The sequence below is a fragment of the Engraulis encrasicolus genome, chromosome 10 (assembly GCF_034702125.1).
Source record: "Engraulis encrasicolus isolate BLACKSEA-1 chromosome 10, IST_EnEncr_1.0, whole genome shotgun sequence".
Taxonomy (NCBI): Eukaryota; Metazoa; Chordata; class Actinopteri; order Clupeiformes; family Engraulidae; genus Engraulis; species Engraulis encrasicolus.
Window position 1 is genome coordinate 42,709,143 of NC_085866.1, and position 17,500 is coordinate 42,726,642.

The window sequence follows — 17,500 nt, forward strand, 5'->3', positions numbered from 1 at the left end:
CCTACAATCAAGTCCACGATACGGGAATACCAACAATACTGTAATAACCACCCTGTCATCTGTGTTGGGATCACATGTCCAATGTTGTGTCTATGCCACATTACCCCTCAGGTAAGGCCGGACTGTAATCTTACTATCTGATCATAGATCAGTTTGTCTGGCCAAGTGCAGAGAAGAGTGGCGTGTGTGCAAGTGTGTGGACGCATGTGTGAGTGTGCATTGGTGTATATTGGTATGTTTGTGTGTATCATTGTTTGTGTCTGCGCCTCCTTCAGCATGTCTTAAGGAGCAAGTGTGCAAGGCTGACAATAATCAGTGTTTCAAAATTGCTATAAGCTTCTCCAAGCAAGTGTGTGTGTCTATGTGTGTGTGTCTATGTGTGTGTGTGTGTGTGTGTGTGTGTGTGTGTGTGTGTGTGTGTGTGTGTGTGTGTGTGTGTGTGTGCCTGCCTGCGTGTGTGTGTGCCTGCCTGCGTGTGTGTGTGCCTGCATGCGTGTGTGCCTGCATGCGTGTGTGTGCGCTCTCACGTGTGTTGGCATGCGGGCACACCTGCCTGTGTGTGTGTATGTGTGCGTGCGTGCGTGTATACCTTCATGTCGATGACGGTCTGCAGGGCCTTGGTCTTGGTGGGGTCGGTGGACAGCTGGTTGCGCCGGTGCAGCTCCTGTGGAGGGACGCGGTAGAAATAAGCCTGGCGACTCATCATCTCTGCACACCAGACGCACGTGAAGACGCTTCCTCACTTCCTGTCTTGTTTCTGGTTCTTTGACTTGTCGAATTGATCGCCTCCGACTGACCTGTGTCTTTTGGACAGTCTATTTCACTGCCTGTCTGTCTGTTTCACTCTGTCTGTCTTTCTGTCTGTCTGTCTGTCCTCTCTGACTTTTCGATCTATTTGTTTGGCTGTTGTTTGTCTGTCAGTCTGTCTCTGTGTTGTCCCGTCTGTCTACATGATGCAGTCACTCCTGTACGGCACCTACCAACCTACAGTACCTGACACTCAGAGCTGCATTTTCTAAGATCAGTCCCTTTGCAACTGCTATTTTTATCTTGCCTCTGGTCCTTACTTCTCTTGCCTCAAGCCTTCCCCCCCTCTCTCTCTCTCCCTCTCTCTCTGCTTTCCTTCCTTCCTCCTGTCTCTGTATCTCTCCGTATGATCTCAGTGTCTTCGCTGTCGTTTGTCTGCCCGTCTAAAGATTAATGTCCCTCCATCTACATCTGTTCATCTGTTCACCTCTCCCCTGAGCCACCCCTCTCTCTCTCTCTCTCTCTCTCTCTCCTATGTCTGTCTGTTTTGTTCCCACACTTCCACGCACGCTCACGCTCTAGCTCACTTGCTTTCTCTTGCTCCCCTCTCACACTACGGTATAGCCTTGCACTACGCCGTATCCTCCCGTCCTGTTTGCCTGTGCCACTGTGCTCTCTCCATCTCCCTAGACCTCCGTTGCACTTGTTTATCTCTCTATCGCCCCGTCTACCAGCCTGTGTGTGTGTGTGTCTCTATCGTTCTCTCTCTTCCTCCTCCGTCACTCCTCTCTGCAACCGCTCAGCCTCACAGTGATGCTGCTGCTCTGCATCTTTCCCTGTTGCCGCGAGCTGAAGATTCCCTATGCCTGCAGTCTCCCTCGCTCCCCCTTTCCCTTTCTCTCTCTCTTGGTCTCTCTCTCTTTCTCTGTCTATATTTCTCCCTCTCTCCCCCCTTACTTTCCCTTTATCTATTTCTCTTTACCTTCTCCCTCTCTATATAGTTCTATGTATCTGCCTCTCTTTCTCTTTCCATCTCTCTCTCTCTCTCTCCTTCTATCTCTCTCCCTCTCTCTCTCTCTCTCCCTCTCTCTCTCCCTCTCTCTCTAGTTTCGCTCTACAGTAGTTGTTGCTGGGAGGTGGTTAAGCGTTTGATCGTTGCTGACGGAGCTAAAAGCGAAGACAGCTACAGCGCTACAGGTGCATCTGCCTCTCTCTTCCTCTTTCTCTCTCTCTCTTTCCCTCCTTTTCTCCGACTTCTGATTCTCTTTCAAGCAGGCTGCTAAGGCGTCTGCTTGCTTCTGCCACTGAGCTCCCGTTCACGCAACACAACACATACTGCTGGCACATGCGCCATCAGCAAGCCCCCATCAATAATTAATGTCAACAGTCTCTCTCTCTCTCTCTCTCTCTCACACACACACACACACACACACACACACACACACACATATACACACAAGCTGAGGCTGGGTAATCAGACACTTCTTAGCACTGCAGAACTCCTTTTTGAAAAATGACTCTCTCTGCAGAGGGCTTGGTACGCAGGGACCATTTTGGTGGCAGGGAGAGGTAGGGTGCGTTGTATATGCTGTGGTGGAGGGAGTGGGAATGAAAGCTATTAGAGAGAAAAGAAATGAGTAGGAACAAACTCATGACCCGATGGATAACAAGCAGAAATCCACAACACTGCCACAACTGCTACCCCTGAGGCTCACCTTAGCCTCAGATCAGACAACCAGCACAGAGGAGGGGAGAACAGCAACACACCAACAACACACCACTATCATCCCAATCGATTCACAGATATTCAGGTACAGGGAATTTGTTTACAGTCCCTTGAGCTATGTATGTAAGGTTAGGTGCCTTGCTCAAGGACATGGGCGAAGGTATAGGGAATGCACAAAGATTCTTCCTACTGGAAAGAGGCTGGGTGGGTAGGGACCATGTTAGGGACAGAGGGAGGGTGCAGTGGTGTGGTGTGGTGTGGTAGAAGGAGCAGATGCAACGGCTATTATATTAGAGGACATAAATAAGTGGGAACAAAATCGTGGATCACTGATCTAGAGTTGGGCTAGATAGACAGTAGCCTGGCTCACAAATGTAGCCTGGCTACACAATTTCTTGTGAGGTGTGGTTCACGATTGCCCGTGGCCATTAATTGGCAGAATGAATGAATGAATGAATGAATGAATGAATGAATGTGAATTGACAAATTATCCTGTTATTAAAAGTCCATTTGTTTTGTCCCTTTTGGTGGTGACTGACAACCTCTTTGACGCTTGTGAATGTGTGACCCAAATCCAGAAATCCAGACATCCAAGACAGACAAGTTTTTGAAGTTGAATGATGTTTCTTTTTACTTTGTAAACGGTTTCAAAATTACAAATGAAATGAGGCTCCTTTAGCCATTGAAAATAAAAATAAAGACAGACTGGGTATTTCTTAAATGAGTATCAAATTGCGCAGGTGAGTCACATCAAACGCCAAGGCGGCAAGGTCAAAGACTCTGCGCTCCCAGTCAGCCACACCTCCTCCAGGTAGCCTCGCAATTTATAGCATCTTTGGCCTGTAGGGGGCATAGTCTCACAAGTACAAAAAATAGCAAGCATTAAGACATTGCAAAATACATTGAACTGAGGGAATGGCTCCTACATAACCGGCCCCTAATTGTTTGGCACGGTCTAAACAATTACAAAAGTATTTACAAAATAGGAGCCCAATAGTTTATCACAATATTTCAATACAATTTCTTATAAATATGTTTTATCTAAAATAACTTAAATTCACACAACCTTTTTTCTGGTTCATTTTCTAGGTTTCTTCACCCTCCAACATCAGACATAGTTTGGTGATTGGCCTCTGTATGATGTTGGTTTGAGTCTTGATTTTTGCCGTTCTCACCATCCCTCTTCTGTCTGGGTAGACCTCTATTATTCTTCCTAGGGTCCAGGAACTTCTTGGAGCGGTTGGATCTACCACTAACACGATATCATCACACTGAAAGTTTCTTTTCTTCGTGTTCCATTTTTGGCGTTCTTGGAGTAGGGGTACATACTCTGAAGTCCAGCGTCTCCAAAAGATGTTTGCCAGGTATTGTGCTTGTCTCCAGCGGCGTCTGGTGTACTGGTCGCTCTTCTCGAATGTCCCTGGAGAAAGAACTGGCCTGGCATTTAGGAGCAGAAGGTCATTGGGGGTTAGTGGTGTTAAGTCCTGTGGGTCATTGGTGACTGTGGTGAGAGGACGACTATTTAGGATTGCTTCCACTTCGCAAAAGACAGTTTGCAATCCCTCATCGTCTAGTGTTTGTCGTTTTAGGATAGAGCAGAGGACTTGTCTTATGGACCTTATGAGCCTTTCCCATATGCCTCCATGATGGGATGCGCCTGGAGGGTTGAATGTCCATTCTATGCCCATTGTTCTCAGAGTGCTATGCACTTTGTCTTGGTCAAGTGTGGAGAGGGCTTTTTGCAGTTCTGCATTTGCACCAACAAAATTGGTTCCGTTATCGGAACGCAGGTACTTTACTTGCCCTCTCCTACAAATAAAGCGTCTTAAAGCGTTAATGCATGAACTGGTGTCTAATGAGTTGGCTACTTCAATGTGAATGGCTCTGCTGGTCATGCAGGTGAATAGGACACCATACCTTTTCGCCAGTGATCTTCCTCGCTTTACCTCAAATGGACCAAAATAGTCCACGCCCGTGTTGGTGAATGGCGGGAGGTCGGGTTGGAGATTCTCTTGGGGTAAGTCGGACATCATCTGCTCTCCAGCTCGTGCCTTGTATCGCCTGCAAACACACTTGGACAGAATTTTTCTGGCGGCTGAGTTGGCATTACTGATCCAATATTTCCTGCAAAGTTCAGACAGCATATGGCTTCTTCCACCATGCCCTGTTATCCTGTGCACATGTCCTAATATCAGTTTGGCCACATGTGAATTCTTAGGGATTATGATGGGACATTTTCTGTCTTCTCCTATTGCCATCCTTTTCAGCCGGCCGCCTACTCTGATTATGCCATCCATTAGAGTTGGGTCAAGTTTGTACAGTGTGCTTTCTCTTTTCACTTCAGCACTTTTTGTGGCAAGGCTTTTGAGCTCATCTGGGTAATGTTGTGATTGGACAAAGCGAGCAATGGCTATTTCAGCTGCTTTTAGATCTTGCACATTCACTTGTTGGCCACCAAGTTTGTAGTCTGGTTTGTTTATCATGTTCCTTGTCATCATTTTGCCTTGTTTTCTTATTTGAACCAATTTTCTCAATGTTTCTTTTAGTTTTAGGAACCAAGAAACTGCAATTCTTAGTTTTGTCCAGTCAGAGTAATGTGTAATGAGTGTATGTGTTGCGTTTTCTCCTGTTGTGTGGTGTAATGTTGTACTCACTATGTGTGTTCTTTTTACTTCAGGGTCATCTGGTGCAAGTGATGCGTTTGGCTTGATGTCAACTGGCCATTTCTGCTCCGCCTCCCACAGAATGTCTGGTCCATGAAGCCATCTTTTGTTGCTTAGGAACTTTTCTGCACTTTGGCCCCTGGTCACATCATCAGCGGGGTTGGATTTGGTGTCAATGTAGTTCCATTGACATACCTCACTTGCATCTCTAATTGTTGCGACTCTGTTGGCAATGTTCATTGGCCATGTACTTGATCACAGACTGACTGTCAGTCCAGAACACAGACCTATCCAGCTGTAGCTGTAAGTTTGTTGTGAGCATTTTGTCAACCTTTGTAGCCAATACAGCTGCGGCAAGTTCCATCCTTGGTATCGTCATCCTCTTCAATGGTGCCACGCGTCCTTTTCCCATCACCAGAGCGACGTGGATGTTGTTCTGGTCATTCTGGAGCCTCAGGTAAGTTGCTGTTCCGTAGCCTTGGTCGCTTGCATCCGCGAAATGGTGTAGTTGTGCTTGAGTCACTGACCCGAATCCAGCTGTCTTAAAGCACCGCTGCACTTTGAAGTTGGACATCAGGGGGAAGCCAGCTGACCACTTCGACCACTGCTCACGGATGTGTGGCGGTACCTCTTCGTCCCAGCCCAGGTTCATCTTACACAGCTCCTGCAACAACAACTTTGCTGTTAATGTAAAGGGTGTTAAGAAGCCGAGGGGGTCGTAGATTGAATAGACCATTGATAACATTCCCCTTCTTGTAAGTGGCTGTGACTTTGGTTGTACATTGAAGGTAAAGTTGTCACTGTCTATGCACCATTGTAGGCCGAGGGCCCTTTCAGTTGGGAGTTTATCCTTTTCAAGATTGAGCTCCTTCATTTCCTTCACTCTGTCCTCTACAGGTATAGATGCCAGTACCTCTCTGCTGTTTGTGGCCCATTTGGACAGGTGGAAACCTCCTCTTTGACAGAGTGCTGTGATGTCTCTGATGAGCTGAATAGCGCCATCTGGTGTCGATTCTGATTTTAACAGATCATCGACGTAAAAATTGTTTAGAATTGTGTCTGTTACCTCGGGACTGAAGTGCTCTTGGTTGTCTGTGGCCGTTTTTCTAAGTGCGTAACTTGCACAGCTGGGGGATGACGTAGCCCCAAAGAGATGGACTGTCATTCTGAATTCCACAGGTTGTTGGGTCACGTCCCCCTCTGGCCACCACAGGAACCTGAGGAAGTCAACATCACTTTCTGCAACTTTCACCTGGTGAAACATGGCGGTGATGTCGGCCATCAGGCCTACTGGCTCCTGTCGGAATCTGTTGAGCACACTCACAAGACTGTTAGTTAGGTCAGGCCCTTTAAGCAATTCTGCATTCAATGCTTTGCCACAGAAAGACGCACCACAATCAAAAACAACTCTTAAGTTTCCTTTTCTTGGGTGATACACCCCATGGTGGGGCAAGTACCACACTGATCCTTCTGTTTTTGTTTGCTGTCCTTCTGGCACCATTTCTGCGTATCCTTTGGTAATCACATTGGTCATGAATGTCACATATTCCTCTTTGAATTCTTTGTTTTTGTTGAATTTCCTTTTCAGGTTCTCCAGTCGTTGTTCTGCAACACAGCGGTTATTGGGTAGCAGAGATTCGTCACTTTTGAAGGGTAATTTCAGACTGTAATGTCCGTCCACTATTTTGGCAGAGTCATCTGCAATTTGCAGAAAGCGTTTGTCCTCAACTGAAGGCTCTTTCACTTCATCACAGGCATTTTCACTGAAATCTGTGTTGTATTGTGCAATTAACATTTCATGCAGGTTTTGCACTGAAATCCTGTTTACTGTGTGATGGGGAGTTTGGCTTTCCTCTCTCAAAGGACCATTTAACAACCACCCTAAAACACATTTCACGGCATATGGACCTTCTCCCTGGCTATTGACAATTTGCCAGGGTTCCATTGCCTTGGGAACATTTGTGCCTATGAGTAGCCCTATGTCTGCGTCGATGGTGGATATCTTCACTTCCTTAAGGTAAGGCCATTTTTTCACATCATTTTGGTTTGGGATGTTTCTTTTTGTCACAGGAATTCTTTGTTGTGTATACGTTTCTGGTAGAGCTATAAATGAATTGTCATCAAGTCCACTCACTTCCAATCCAGTTATCATATGTGTTGACACACTCCTTTCCTGTCCTAGTGTACGTAACAAAATGTTTGTTTTCTTTCCTTTTACATTAAGCTGCTGCATTAATGCGTCTGTACAAAAGGTGGCAGTGCTGCCGGGGTCAAGAAAGGCATATGTTTTGACTATGGTGTTGCTTTTGCTTGATTTTACCTTTACAGGCACGATGGACATGACACACTGCTCGTCGCCGGCCCCAATACGACCACATGCGGAGAGGGGAGATGGCTTGGTGTTCTGCGCGCTTGACACGTCCACTGCATCTTGTTTTCCTTTGTTTTGTTCCATTTTTCCTATGTGCAGGGCTGTGTGGTGCGGCTTACCACAAACAGTGCATGACTGGCGCTGGGTGCAGTCTTTGCTCATGTGGCCTGAAATGAGACATGCAAAGCAAATTCCTCTGTCTTTCAAGAATGAGATTTTTTCAGTATGCAATTTCTTTTTGAATCGAATGCAGGCGCCAAGTAGATGGTCACCTGAGCAGAAGACACAGAATGGATTAGTATGGGCTGCTGAGGGGCTGTTCTGGTGCATTGGGGAAGAAGGCTTAACATCAGTTGCAGCATTGGAGAACTTTGATTTTGACACAGATCTGGAGTCTGTATGCCTTGTACTCCTGCTGGGGATGCTGCTGAGAGGAGAGGTTTGTAGATCACCAAATACAGGGTCTGTAATGATTTTCACCTGTTTTTCAATAAATTCGACTAAATTCTTGAATGTGGCTCTCCGTTTCGTTGATTCTTGCAGATTGCAAGCCTCCACTCTCCACCTTTCTCTTAATCTGTAAGGCAATTTGCTGATAAGCATTTTGAGATTGGAGGACAGATCCAACTCATCCATGTAAGCAATATCATTCATGGCATTCAAACATCCTCTGAGATACAGTGCATATGATTTCAAATTTTGGGAATCTTCAACCTTAATGGGGTTCCATGACAACGCTTTGTTAATGTATGCACATGAGATTTGGTATTCGTTTCCAAAATTTTCCTGGAGCAGTTGCTTTGCCTTTGCAAACCCTGTGTCTGGATCTAAAAAGAGGCACGTTTTAACTAGCTCCTTGGATTGACCTGAAGTATACTGTTCAAGATAGTACAGTTTATCCTTGGCATGTTCAATTTTACTTTCAATCACATGTTCAAATGAACTGATGAATGACCTGTAATCAATTGGATCATTATTGAACACTTTTATCTCCTTTCGGGGTAGATTTGACTGGTCCTGCTGTTTTATCAGAGAAGTGGTGATGTCATTTTGTTTTTGTAAGATATTGTACAGCTGAGCATCACTTTCAGGAGGCCCTATTGGCGCACTATCCACTGGGGCGGCAGGTTGAGGGCCTAGCCTTTGCTGTGAGGGTGGCGCAGGGCGTGATGAAGCACGGGGCTGTGGCTGTGGATGGGGTTGATTACCTGTCTGCATAGGTTGTGGCTGTAGCGTTGGCCTTGCTGGTGCCAATGGCATATGGCTGGGTTGACCCCTTTGCACATCAGGCTGTGAAGATGGAGGGGCATATGCAGGTTGTTGCTGTGAAGGCGCTCTCCTTGCTGGTGCCAGGGGCATATGGCTGGGATGAGCAACAGGTAAGTGCACAGGTGGAGGTAAAGGCTGTTCTATTGCAGGAGGGGGTAAAGAAACAGGGTGAGTAGCATAGGCTTTAGGTTTAACACTACCATTTAATTGCATTGTTTCCTTTGCAGGTTGCAGCACTTCCATTTCCTTTGCAATGCTTTCCTTTGTGTCCTGTAGTTTCAATGAGTCTTCCATATACTCGTTCATTGCGTCTGCTGCATTTGTTTCCTGTAATTTCAATGAATCTCCTATATTTTCGTTCATTGCGTCTACCGCAGTTTCCATTAATTTCATTGAATTTCCTACAGCGTCGCTTTTAGTGTCTGATAACACGGCGACTTTTGCATTAGCTGCATCCAATTGACTTGATAAGTTTAACATTTCCTTTTGTTGTCTCAATTTTTCGAGCCTTTTCTTTAATTCTTCCTCTTCTAGCTCAATGAAATGCTGTTCTCTAAGCGCGGACATTTTAACCTCAAGCGCAGCCTTTTCAGCTGTAGCGCGCTTCAAAGCTGAGGATGTACGTGAAACCTTTGATCCTCCATGGGCTTTTGACGCGCTGTCCGCCGGACGTATGTCATCAATTTCATGTTCAGCAAGCCACTTATCCACAGAATTAACAAATTCCTGTTGGTTCTTTCTTTTTGGCATGTACCACGTCTCGTGATCCGTGTCACGTTCTTCTTCATTGTCAAGCAAAGTCTGATATTCTCCTTGAATAATATCAAATTCCTCTAACATTTCCCTGTACCTTTGCATGGCAATTTTAACTTTGTCAACACTTGATTCATCATGAATTAATTTCTTAACAATGTTCATGCGACGTGTAAGCTGTTGCAATTTAATTTTCCTTTTCGTGCGTAAAGTACCCTCTGTTTGAGAGGTTTTCTCCAGCTCTGCGAGTTCATCCGCATCAGTTTGCGAAGCTGCTTCAGCGTCGGAGTCAGCCATGTTTGCAACTTAAATGTCTCTCTTAACTTTCAACTTAAATGTCTCTTTGTGCAGTTATGTCTCAAAAATGTTCAAAAAGGCTGTAGTTTCTTTCAAAAATCATTGTAACTGAGAAGTCATGAAACTAAAGGCGCGCGTAAAAGTATGCGCTTTTCTCGATTTGGTTCTTCAAACTTAATTTCTCAAACTTAAAAGTTCATTCACTTTGTTCCAAAAATGTTCCAAAAATCAAAAAGTGACTTCATCCAACGAATTAATTCAGTCCTTTCCTTTTCCATGCACGAGTTCCAGTTCAAACAATTTAAATTAGATGTGGCCTACCGGCGTTTCCAGTTACACGTGTTGTTGGCGTTCCTTTGTTCTTCTCCGCGATCCAGAGTCCAGTACTCCGCGTAACGTTCCAAGTTCCAATTTCCAGAGAAGAGTCTTTGACTAATGAATTGACAAATTATCCTGTTATTAAAAGTCCATTTGTTTTGTCCCTTTTGGTGGTGACTGACAACCTCTTTGACGCTTGTGAATGTGTGACCCAAATCCAGAAATCCAGACATCCAAGACAGACAAGTTTTTGAAGTTGAATGATGTTTCTTTTTACTTTGTAAACGGTTTCAAAATTACAAATGAAATGAGGCTCCTTTAGCCATTGAAAATAAAAATAAAGACAGACTGGGTATTTCTTAAATGAGTATCAAATTGCGCAGGTGAGTCACATCAAACGCCAAGGCGGCAAGGTCAAGGACTCTGCGCTCCCAGTCAGCCACACCTCCTCCAGGTAGCCTCGCAATTTATAGCATCTTTGGCCTGTAGGGGGCATAGTCTCACAAGTACAAAAAATAGCAAGCATTGGACATTGCAAAATACATTGAACTGAGGGAATGGCTCCTACAGAATGAATTAATGAATGAATCATTCGGCTAGCCCACAGCCAATCGTGCCGGTTGTACTCAAACATTCAAACAAACTACAAGCTTCCATTTGTCGAATAATACAGGTCATCATCTTTCCACCTCTCTTCACTCTCTGATTGGCTCCCCTACCCTCAGGCTAGCACGTTGCCACCGGGCATCCATGCGGTCTGTCAGATCGGAATGATCGTGCAAAGCAGCATGGGATTTTCCAGACCAGACAGACAGGGATCGGAAATCTATAATGCTGCCACATGCTCAGCCTGTACAACCAGCACCAGTTGCAATCCTACAATGACTGGCAGCTCCTACAGGCGCCCTACCCCCACCGCCACCACAACCCATATCATTTTTGATATAGTGTGATTATAGCGCAAAAATAACATGTCAATAGTGATAATTGACGATCCTCAAGCAACTAGCCAACGGAGAGAAAGTGACAATATGCACCAACAAGTCGCTAACAACACAACAGGCATAATGCCGTCACACGCTAACCAGAGCCGTAGTTTTAAATCTTTGCCATAGGATCCCGAGGGAACTTCCGCCGAAACTTCCGTCAGCGAAACGGACCATACTATGGACAAATATGGCCGACCTCGCGGTCCCATTTACTTTTGGACGGCCTTCACAGTGTTCCAGCTGTAGCGTTCGTTTCCATAGACTACCATTGGGGACTATTTCACAGCACACAACTTCAACGGACTGTGTAATTGACCTAAAATGGAGACTTGGGTGAGAAGAAAAGCAGCACTGCCAAATTTGTAGAATTAGAACAGCTAATCTAGCCATGCTAACACAAACCTATGGGTTTAGCTGGAGGCTAGCATGAAACCATGTAAAGCCATGTGACCAGAGGTCAAAGACTTCGTCAACTCTAACCCTAGAAGACGCTAACCCTGAACAGATAACAGATAACATGCCAAGAGTGCATCAGTAATGCACCAACAACGCACCAACAACAACGAAACATCAAGAACCAATGAACAATGCACACAAAAAAGCGCACGAAAAACGCACCACACAACACACAACACAGCAACGTGACATGACAGCATTGTGACATGAGCCAGCGCTCTCCCACAGCTCTCTAGCAGAACACGACACACTGTAGCATCTCTCAACTGACTCCCACTCTCTCTTTCCTCCATTATCTCTCACACTGCTCAGCAGCACTATGGATAGGCTGTAGCTGGCACTAGCACATGTGGACACACACACACACACACACACACACACACACACACACACACACACACACACACACACACACACACACACACACACACAGTCACAAACAGATCAAACATGCGCGCGCACACACATGCGCACGTACACACATACAGACACAGACACACACACAGACAAACAGACAAACAGACACACACACACACACACACACACACACACACACACACACACACACACACACACACACACACACACACACACACACACACACACACACAGTAACAAACAAATCAAACAGAGTATGATCACTTCCATACTAAAAAGCTAGTTTTCAATTCCCTGCATTATCGCCGGCAGTCACGACAGATGCGTGTGCTTCAGAGTGGTGTGGCATTTGCTCTCGCCGCCATGTTGCGCGTGCACACACACACACACACACACACACACACACACACACACACACACACACACACACACACACACACACACACACACACACACACACACACACACACACACACACACACGCACGCACGCACACACACAATCAAACATACAAATGCACACACAATCAAACAAACGCACCCCGCCACCCACACACACACGCAGGCTCAACTACCATCTAGGTATGTCCAGTAGAGCCACAGCACTGTGTTTCTATGGTATCTCTATTGATCTACTTCAACCGCTTGGAAAAGTTGTGGTGCTAAGGTATAATTGGTACATAAAAGGTGGCATTGGGAATGTGTAGGTGAGGATAATCAGTGATGGGGAAACCTGGATCCAGAAACAACAGTCCAGTGCCATATATTACAAACAGGGCTCTAAATTAACACCGGCCAACCGGACAAATGCTGGTGAAAATTCAGTTTGGCTGGTAGAAAAGAAAGCTTACTGGCCACTTTGGCCCATTTGTGATTAAAAAGATAATTTAGAGCCCTGATTACAAACTAGAAATGCACTCAGAGAGTGCAGATCTCCACCAAGGAAGCTCCTTCATAGAACGTTACATCCTATTTTTTTCTTTCTGCCTTCTCTTTGTGGAGTTCGAAACTGGAATGTCAAAATTCGCCCTGTCCCGCAATTCAATTTGCAGGCGCCTAGTTTTCTAGGCGAGCGATGGTGAAGAATTGCGCTGCGAAAATAATTCTCAGGGTTAAAGCGGGATCCCAACAAAAAAGTTTGGTAACGCTTTAGAATAAGGTTCTTCTAATAAGCGTTTATAGTCACTAGTAAGCAGTAATACCCTTACAAGTGCCCAATAACATGCTTATTAACTTTGTTAACATCTTATAAGCTGCTTATTATGCGTTTATAGTGGTTTATTTTTGTAGTCTTATTATTTAAATCGGTACACATATCCATCTTGATATGCTGACTAATACTAGATATGGAGGCGTCGCGAAAAACTAAATTTTCAAGATCGCTGCCATGTATACCGATTTTCATGCTTTTACTCAAATAAAGTTACTCATCAGATGTTAACAACGCTAATAAGCATGTTAACAAAGTTAATTAGCACGTTATTGGGCACTTGTAAGGGTATTACTACCTGCTTACTAGTGACTATAAACACTTATTAGAAGAACCTTATTCTAAAGCGTTGGGAACCACTGTGATACAGGATTGTAGATTCTGAATCCAGGTTGTCCATCCATGGAGATATGGGTCTACTAAAGCAATAGCATTGGCCTGGTGACAACAGGAGAAGGAGTACCTGTGTAATATGAGATGATGATGAAGAAGATGAAGACTGGAGGCACTTCTTGAAATAGAACACAGATGACAAACGGGTGAATGCTTAGCAACAGAAATAATGATCTCGCTAATTAAATGTAGTACTTGGCGACACATGCTGTAATATCACATACACACACACACACACACACACACACACACACTATACAGTATGTTTTCTGTCAACACACAAAGGCAGTGTGTGTGTGCATGCACGCACGTACACACAGACACAGACACAGACACAGACACAGACACAGACACAGACACACACACACACACACACACACACACACACACACACACACACACACACACACACACACACACACACACACACACACACACAAGCGCACACGCTCGCATGCGCACACACGTACACACAAGTCACAACAGCTATAAACCCTGCAGCAGAAACAGTGCAATCTGAGACAGTGTATGCAGCACACACTTTTTTGGGGTCACAAGCTGTTTCCACTTGCACACAAGTGGCTTACATTAATACACACACACACACGCACGCACATACATGCATTCATGCACGCACGCAGGCACACTTTCATGTACACATACAGTACACACACACGTACACACACATACTTGTACACAATGGGTCATCACACAATATATGTGAAAATGGAGATTCAGCCTGCGATTGCGCTGCTATGTCAAATAAACATGTCCTGAATTGTGTCCTGTATCTCAATATGTGTGTGTGTGTGTGTGTGTGTGTGTGTGTATGTGTGTGTGTGTGTGTGTGTGTGTGTGTGTGTGTGTGTGTGTGTGTGTGTGTGTGTGTGTGTGTGTGTGTGTGTGTGTGTGTGTGCGTGACTACACACATCGCCTGGCTGAGTAGAGGGCTCATCATTGATAACCGGGGCCACTGAAGTTGGGCAGGTAACACAAAACACAGCTGGACCCCCTGCATTTAGTGTCAGAGTGCGTTGGGTCAAATTGGGTCACAGAGTATTGTTTTGAAATGTCGAATACATAATAGATGTGACTCAAGATGACAGGCTGTTTACCATGTACTGTTCATGGTCAGAGCACACAGGTGCCCACATATTCACAGTCAAAAGTGCAACTGCTGAGCACTAACTTTTCCAATGATGTGCCTTGCCTGGGACCTTTTACATTGGTCCAGCTTTTACTGATTTGACACCATTTATAATACAATAGAAAAAGAAAAGAAAGAAAATAATAGAATAGAATAGAAAAGAAAGGAATAGAATGGAATAGAATAGAATAGAATAGAATAGAATAGTTCTAAACACTTTTTTAAACATCAACAGGTTTGTGTGTTGGAGAAATTCCATCTTGTCCTGATGTAGGTATGAGCTTGTGAATGAGTGTATAGGTATGTTTTTGTTCCCCAAGACCACATATTGCACTGGCTCCCTGGCTGATGGGCTTATCGCTGACAAGAGAGGATGTGGGAGGTTGAGGAGGTTGAGGAGGGAGAGGGGAGGGGAGCATCCGACACAAAAGCCCAGCAAGAGTGCTATGCCCCTGGGCACAGAGTAACCCGAGACTCAGCCACAACATACCCCCCCTGCTCCATAACCTCGGCCGCCACCACTACACTACACAGTGGTCCCTGGAAGACGCTCCTAGCCATTAGCCAGCTATCAGCATGTTGGCCGATAGCATCAGGGACACACATATAAGCATACACATATGCAACCACACACACACACACACACACACACACACACACACACACACACACACACACACACACACACACACACACACACACACACACACACACACACACACACACACACACACACACACACACACACGCGCGCGCGCGCGCATGCACACACACAGTGAGAGAGAGTGAGAGAGTGAGAGAGTGAGAGAGTGAGAGAGTGAGTAAGAGAGAGTGAGAGAGTGAGTAAGAGAGAGAGAGAGAAAGAAAGAGGGGGGAGAGGGAGAGAGGGAGAGAGAGAGAGCACACCTGACCCAAACATCATTAAGCTGTCATCCTACAAGCCATGGAAATGCTAACGGAATCTGCAGCCAGAGAGAGGGAGGGTGAACGGTGGTGATGGGGTTAGGAGGGGGGAAAAAGAAAAGAAAGGAGGGGAAAATATTTAAAAACGAATTCCAGGTGACTGAGAGGTCGGGTTTATCCCCCACCCTCCACACTTCACCCTCAAATCCCCTTCACCCTACCACGCACACACGCATGCACGCACGCACACACACACAAACACACCTTCCCCTCAATCCCCCAACACACACATACAGACACACACAAACACACACACACACACACACACACACACACACACACACACACACACACACACACACACACACACACACACACACACACACACACACACACACACCACATGCACACAAACTCTTCTCTTCACTCCCCCCCTCCCCATCCCCCAACCTGCCACACACCGTGACCTTTAACCCCTTGCTGCCTGATTGGCAGGCCAGCTCTGGAGCGCCAGTTTAAATAACTGAGGTTTTCACGGCCTACAAAAGAGCCTTTGAAAACAGCCCCACTTAACCTGCAAAACGCTGTCTGACACGCATACACACACACACACACACACACACGCACGCACACGCACACGCACACGCACACGCGCACGCACGCACACACTCACGGACACATGCAAACATGCACGTAACAGGAACGCATCCTCCAGCTGGGATATCAATGCAAATGAATAGTCCTAATTTTTGGTAGCTTAGGCCACATACACAAGAATGTTGTCAGAGGACTGCAGATTGCGGGACTGCAGAAAGGGAGCGCAAAAACACTAGCAAAATTTTGCTCTGTTTCAGCTATAATAGGTAGCATGCAAATTTGGAGACGAAGATGTTTTGTTTATCCTTGAATGATGTTTCATCTTTTGTAACAACAATGCTGGCATAAGTAAGTGTGTAAGTCTTTTAAAATCTGCCAGCCTGTCAATAGCCTATTCCAAAATATTTGGATCTTGTACCTTAATGCTTGTCTCTTGGGTCCAAATAAAAGTAATCAAATGTGCGTGAACTGAGTATAATATTGAAGAAATCACATTGCATTGACAGATTGCTAAAGCTGAATGTGAAACATTGCTATAAAAACAACAGTCCAAGCAAGCAGGCCTAGAGTAATTCAACAACATGAACCCAGCACCATCATCTTGCACAATGTGCTTGGGTTGGAAATGCACAAGGTTCCTAAAGATTTACTGCACAACAAAAAAGGACAGATAAACTCAAAATGAACTGGACAACTGTATCCCTTTCTCCTTTTTTTGGTTTGAGGTCTGTTTTTTTTTTGTTGCTCAGCTGCGTAGCAGTCGAGTGCCCTACCATTAGAGCCACGGCCAGGCCCTGTATCCCTTCCTTGCACTTGTTGCATACTTATGTAACCGCTGTTGCTTTAAAATGTGCTGTGCATTAAATGTGGTTCCACTTGACAGTCAATTTACCATTTACTGTTCATGCTCATAGCACCGGTCCACAGACACCTACACTGTAAAATGTGCTGATTGACACCAGCTTCAAATGGGTTGCATGGTTCCTTTTATGTTGGTGTAACTTTCACTGCTTTTCTCCCCTCTACTCATAAGTTCTCACTAAATCACGCACCTCAGCTACAGATGAGCGGCGACTTTTGACTTCTTTTTGACCTTCCTTTGACATTTTTTTTCTTTCTTTAAGCCAATGTAAAAAAGTGCAAGTTACATTAAAGTTAGGAATATTGTTTTACTGGTTTTTTTTACTTTCAGAATGTTTAACTTTTTACAGCAGCATTTTTGCAATGTATTACAGGTGCTGTCTGGTACATTAGCATCTGTGTGTGTGCTTTTAATGTAGGTGA

The 17,500-nt window shown here is 45.1% G+C and overlaps 1 protein-coding gene across 1 annotated transcript in view; it reads right to left on the bottom strand.

Annotated features, from left to right (window-relative positions):
* The window catches only part of LOC134457469 (ERC protein 2), a 464,874-nt gene that overhangs the window by 387,554 nt on the left and 59,820 nt on the right, over positions 1–17,500 (bottom strand). The window contains exon 4 of the mRNA XM_063209477.1: positions 590–664. Within this exon, the coding sequence (XP_063065547.1) occupies positions 590–664 (75 nt within the window). The remainder of the gene's footprint in view (positions 1–589; positions 665–17,500) is intronic.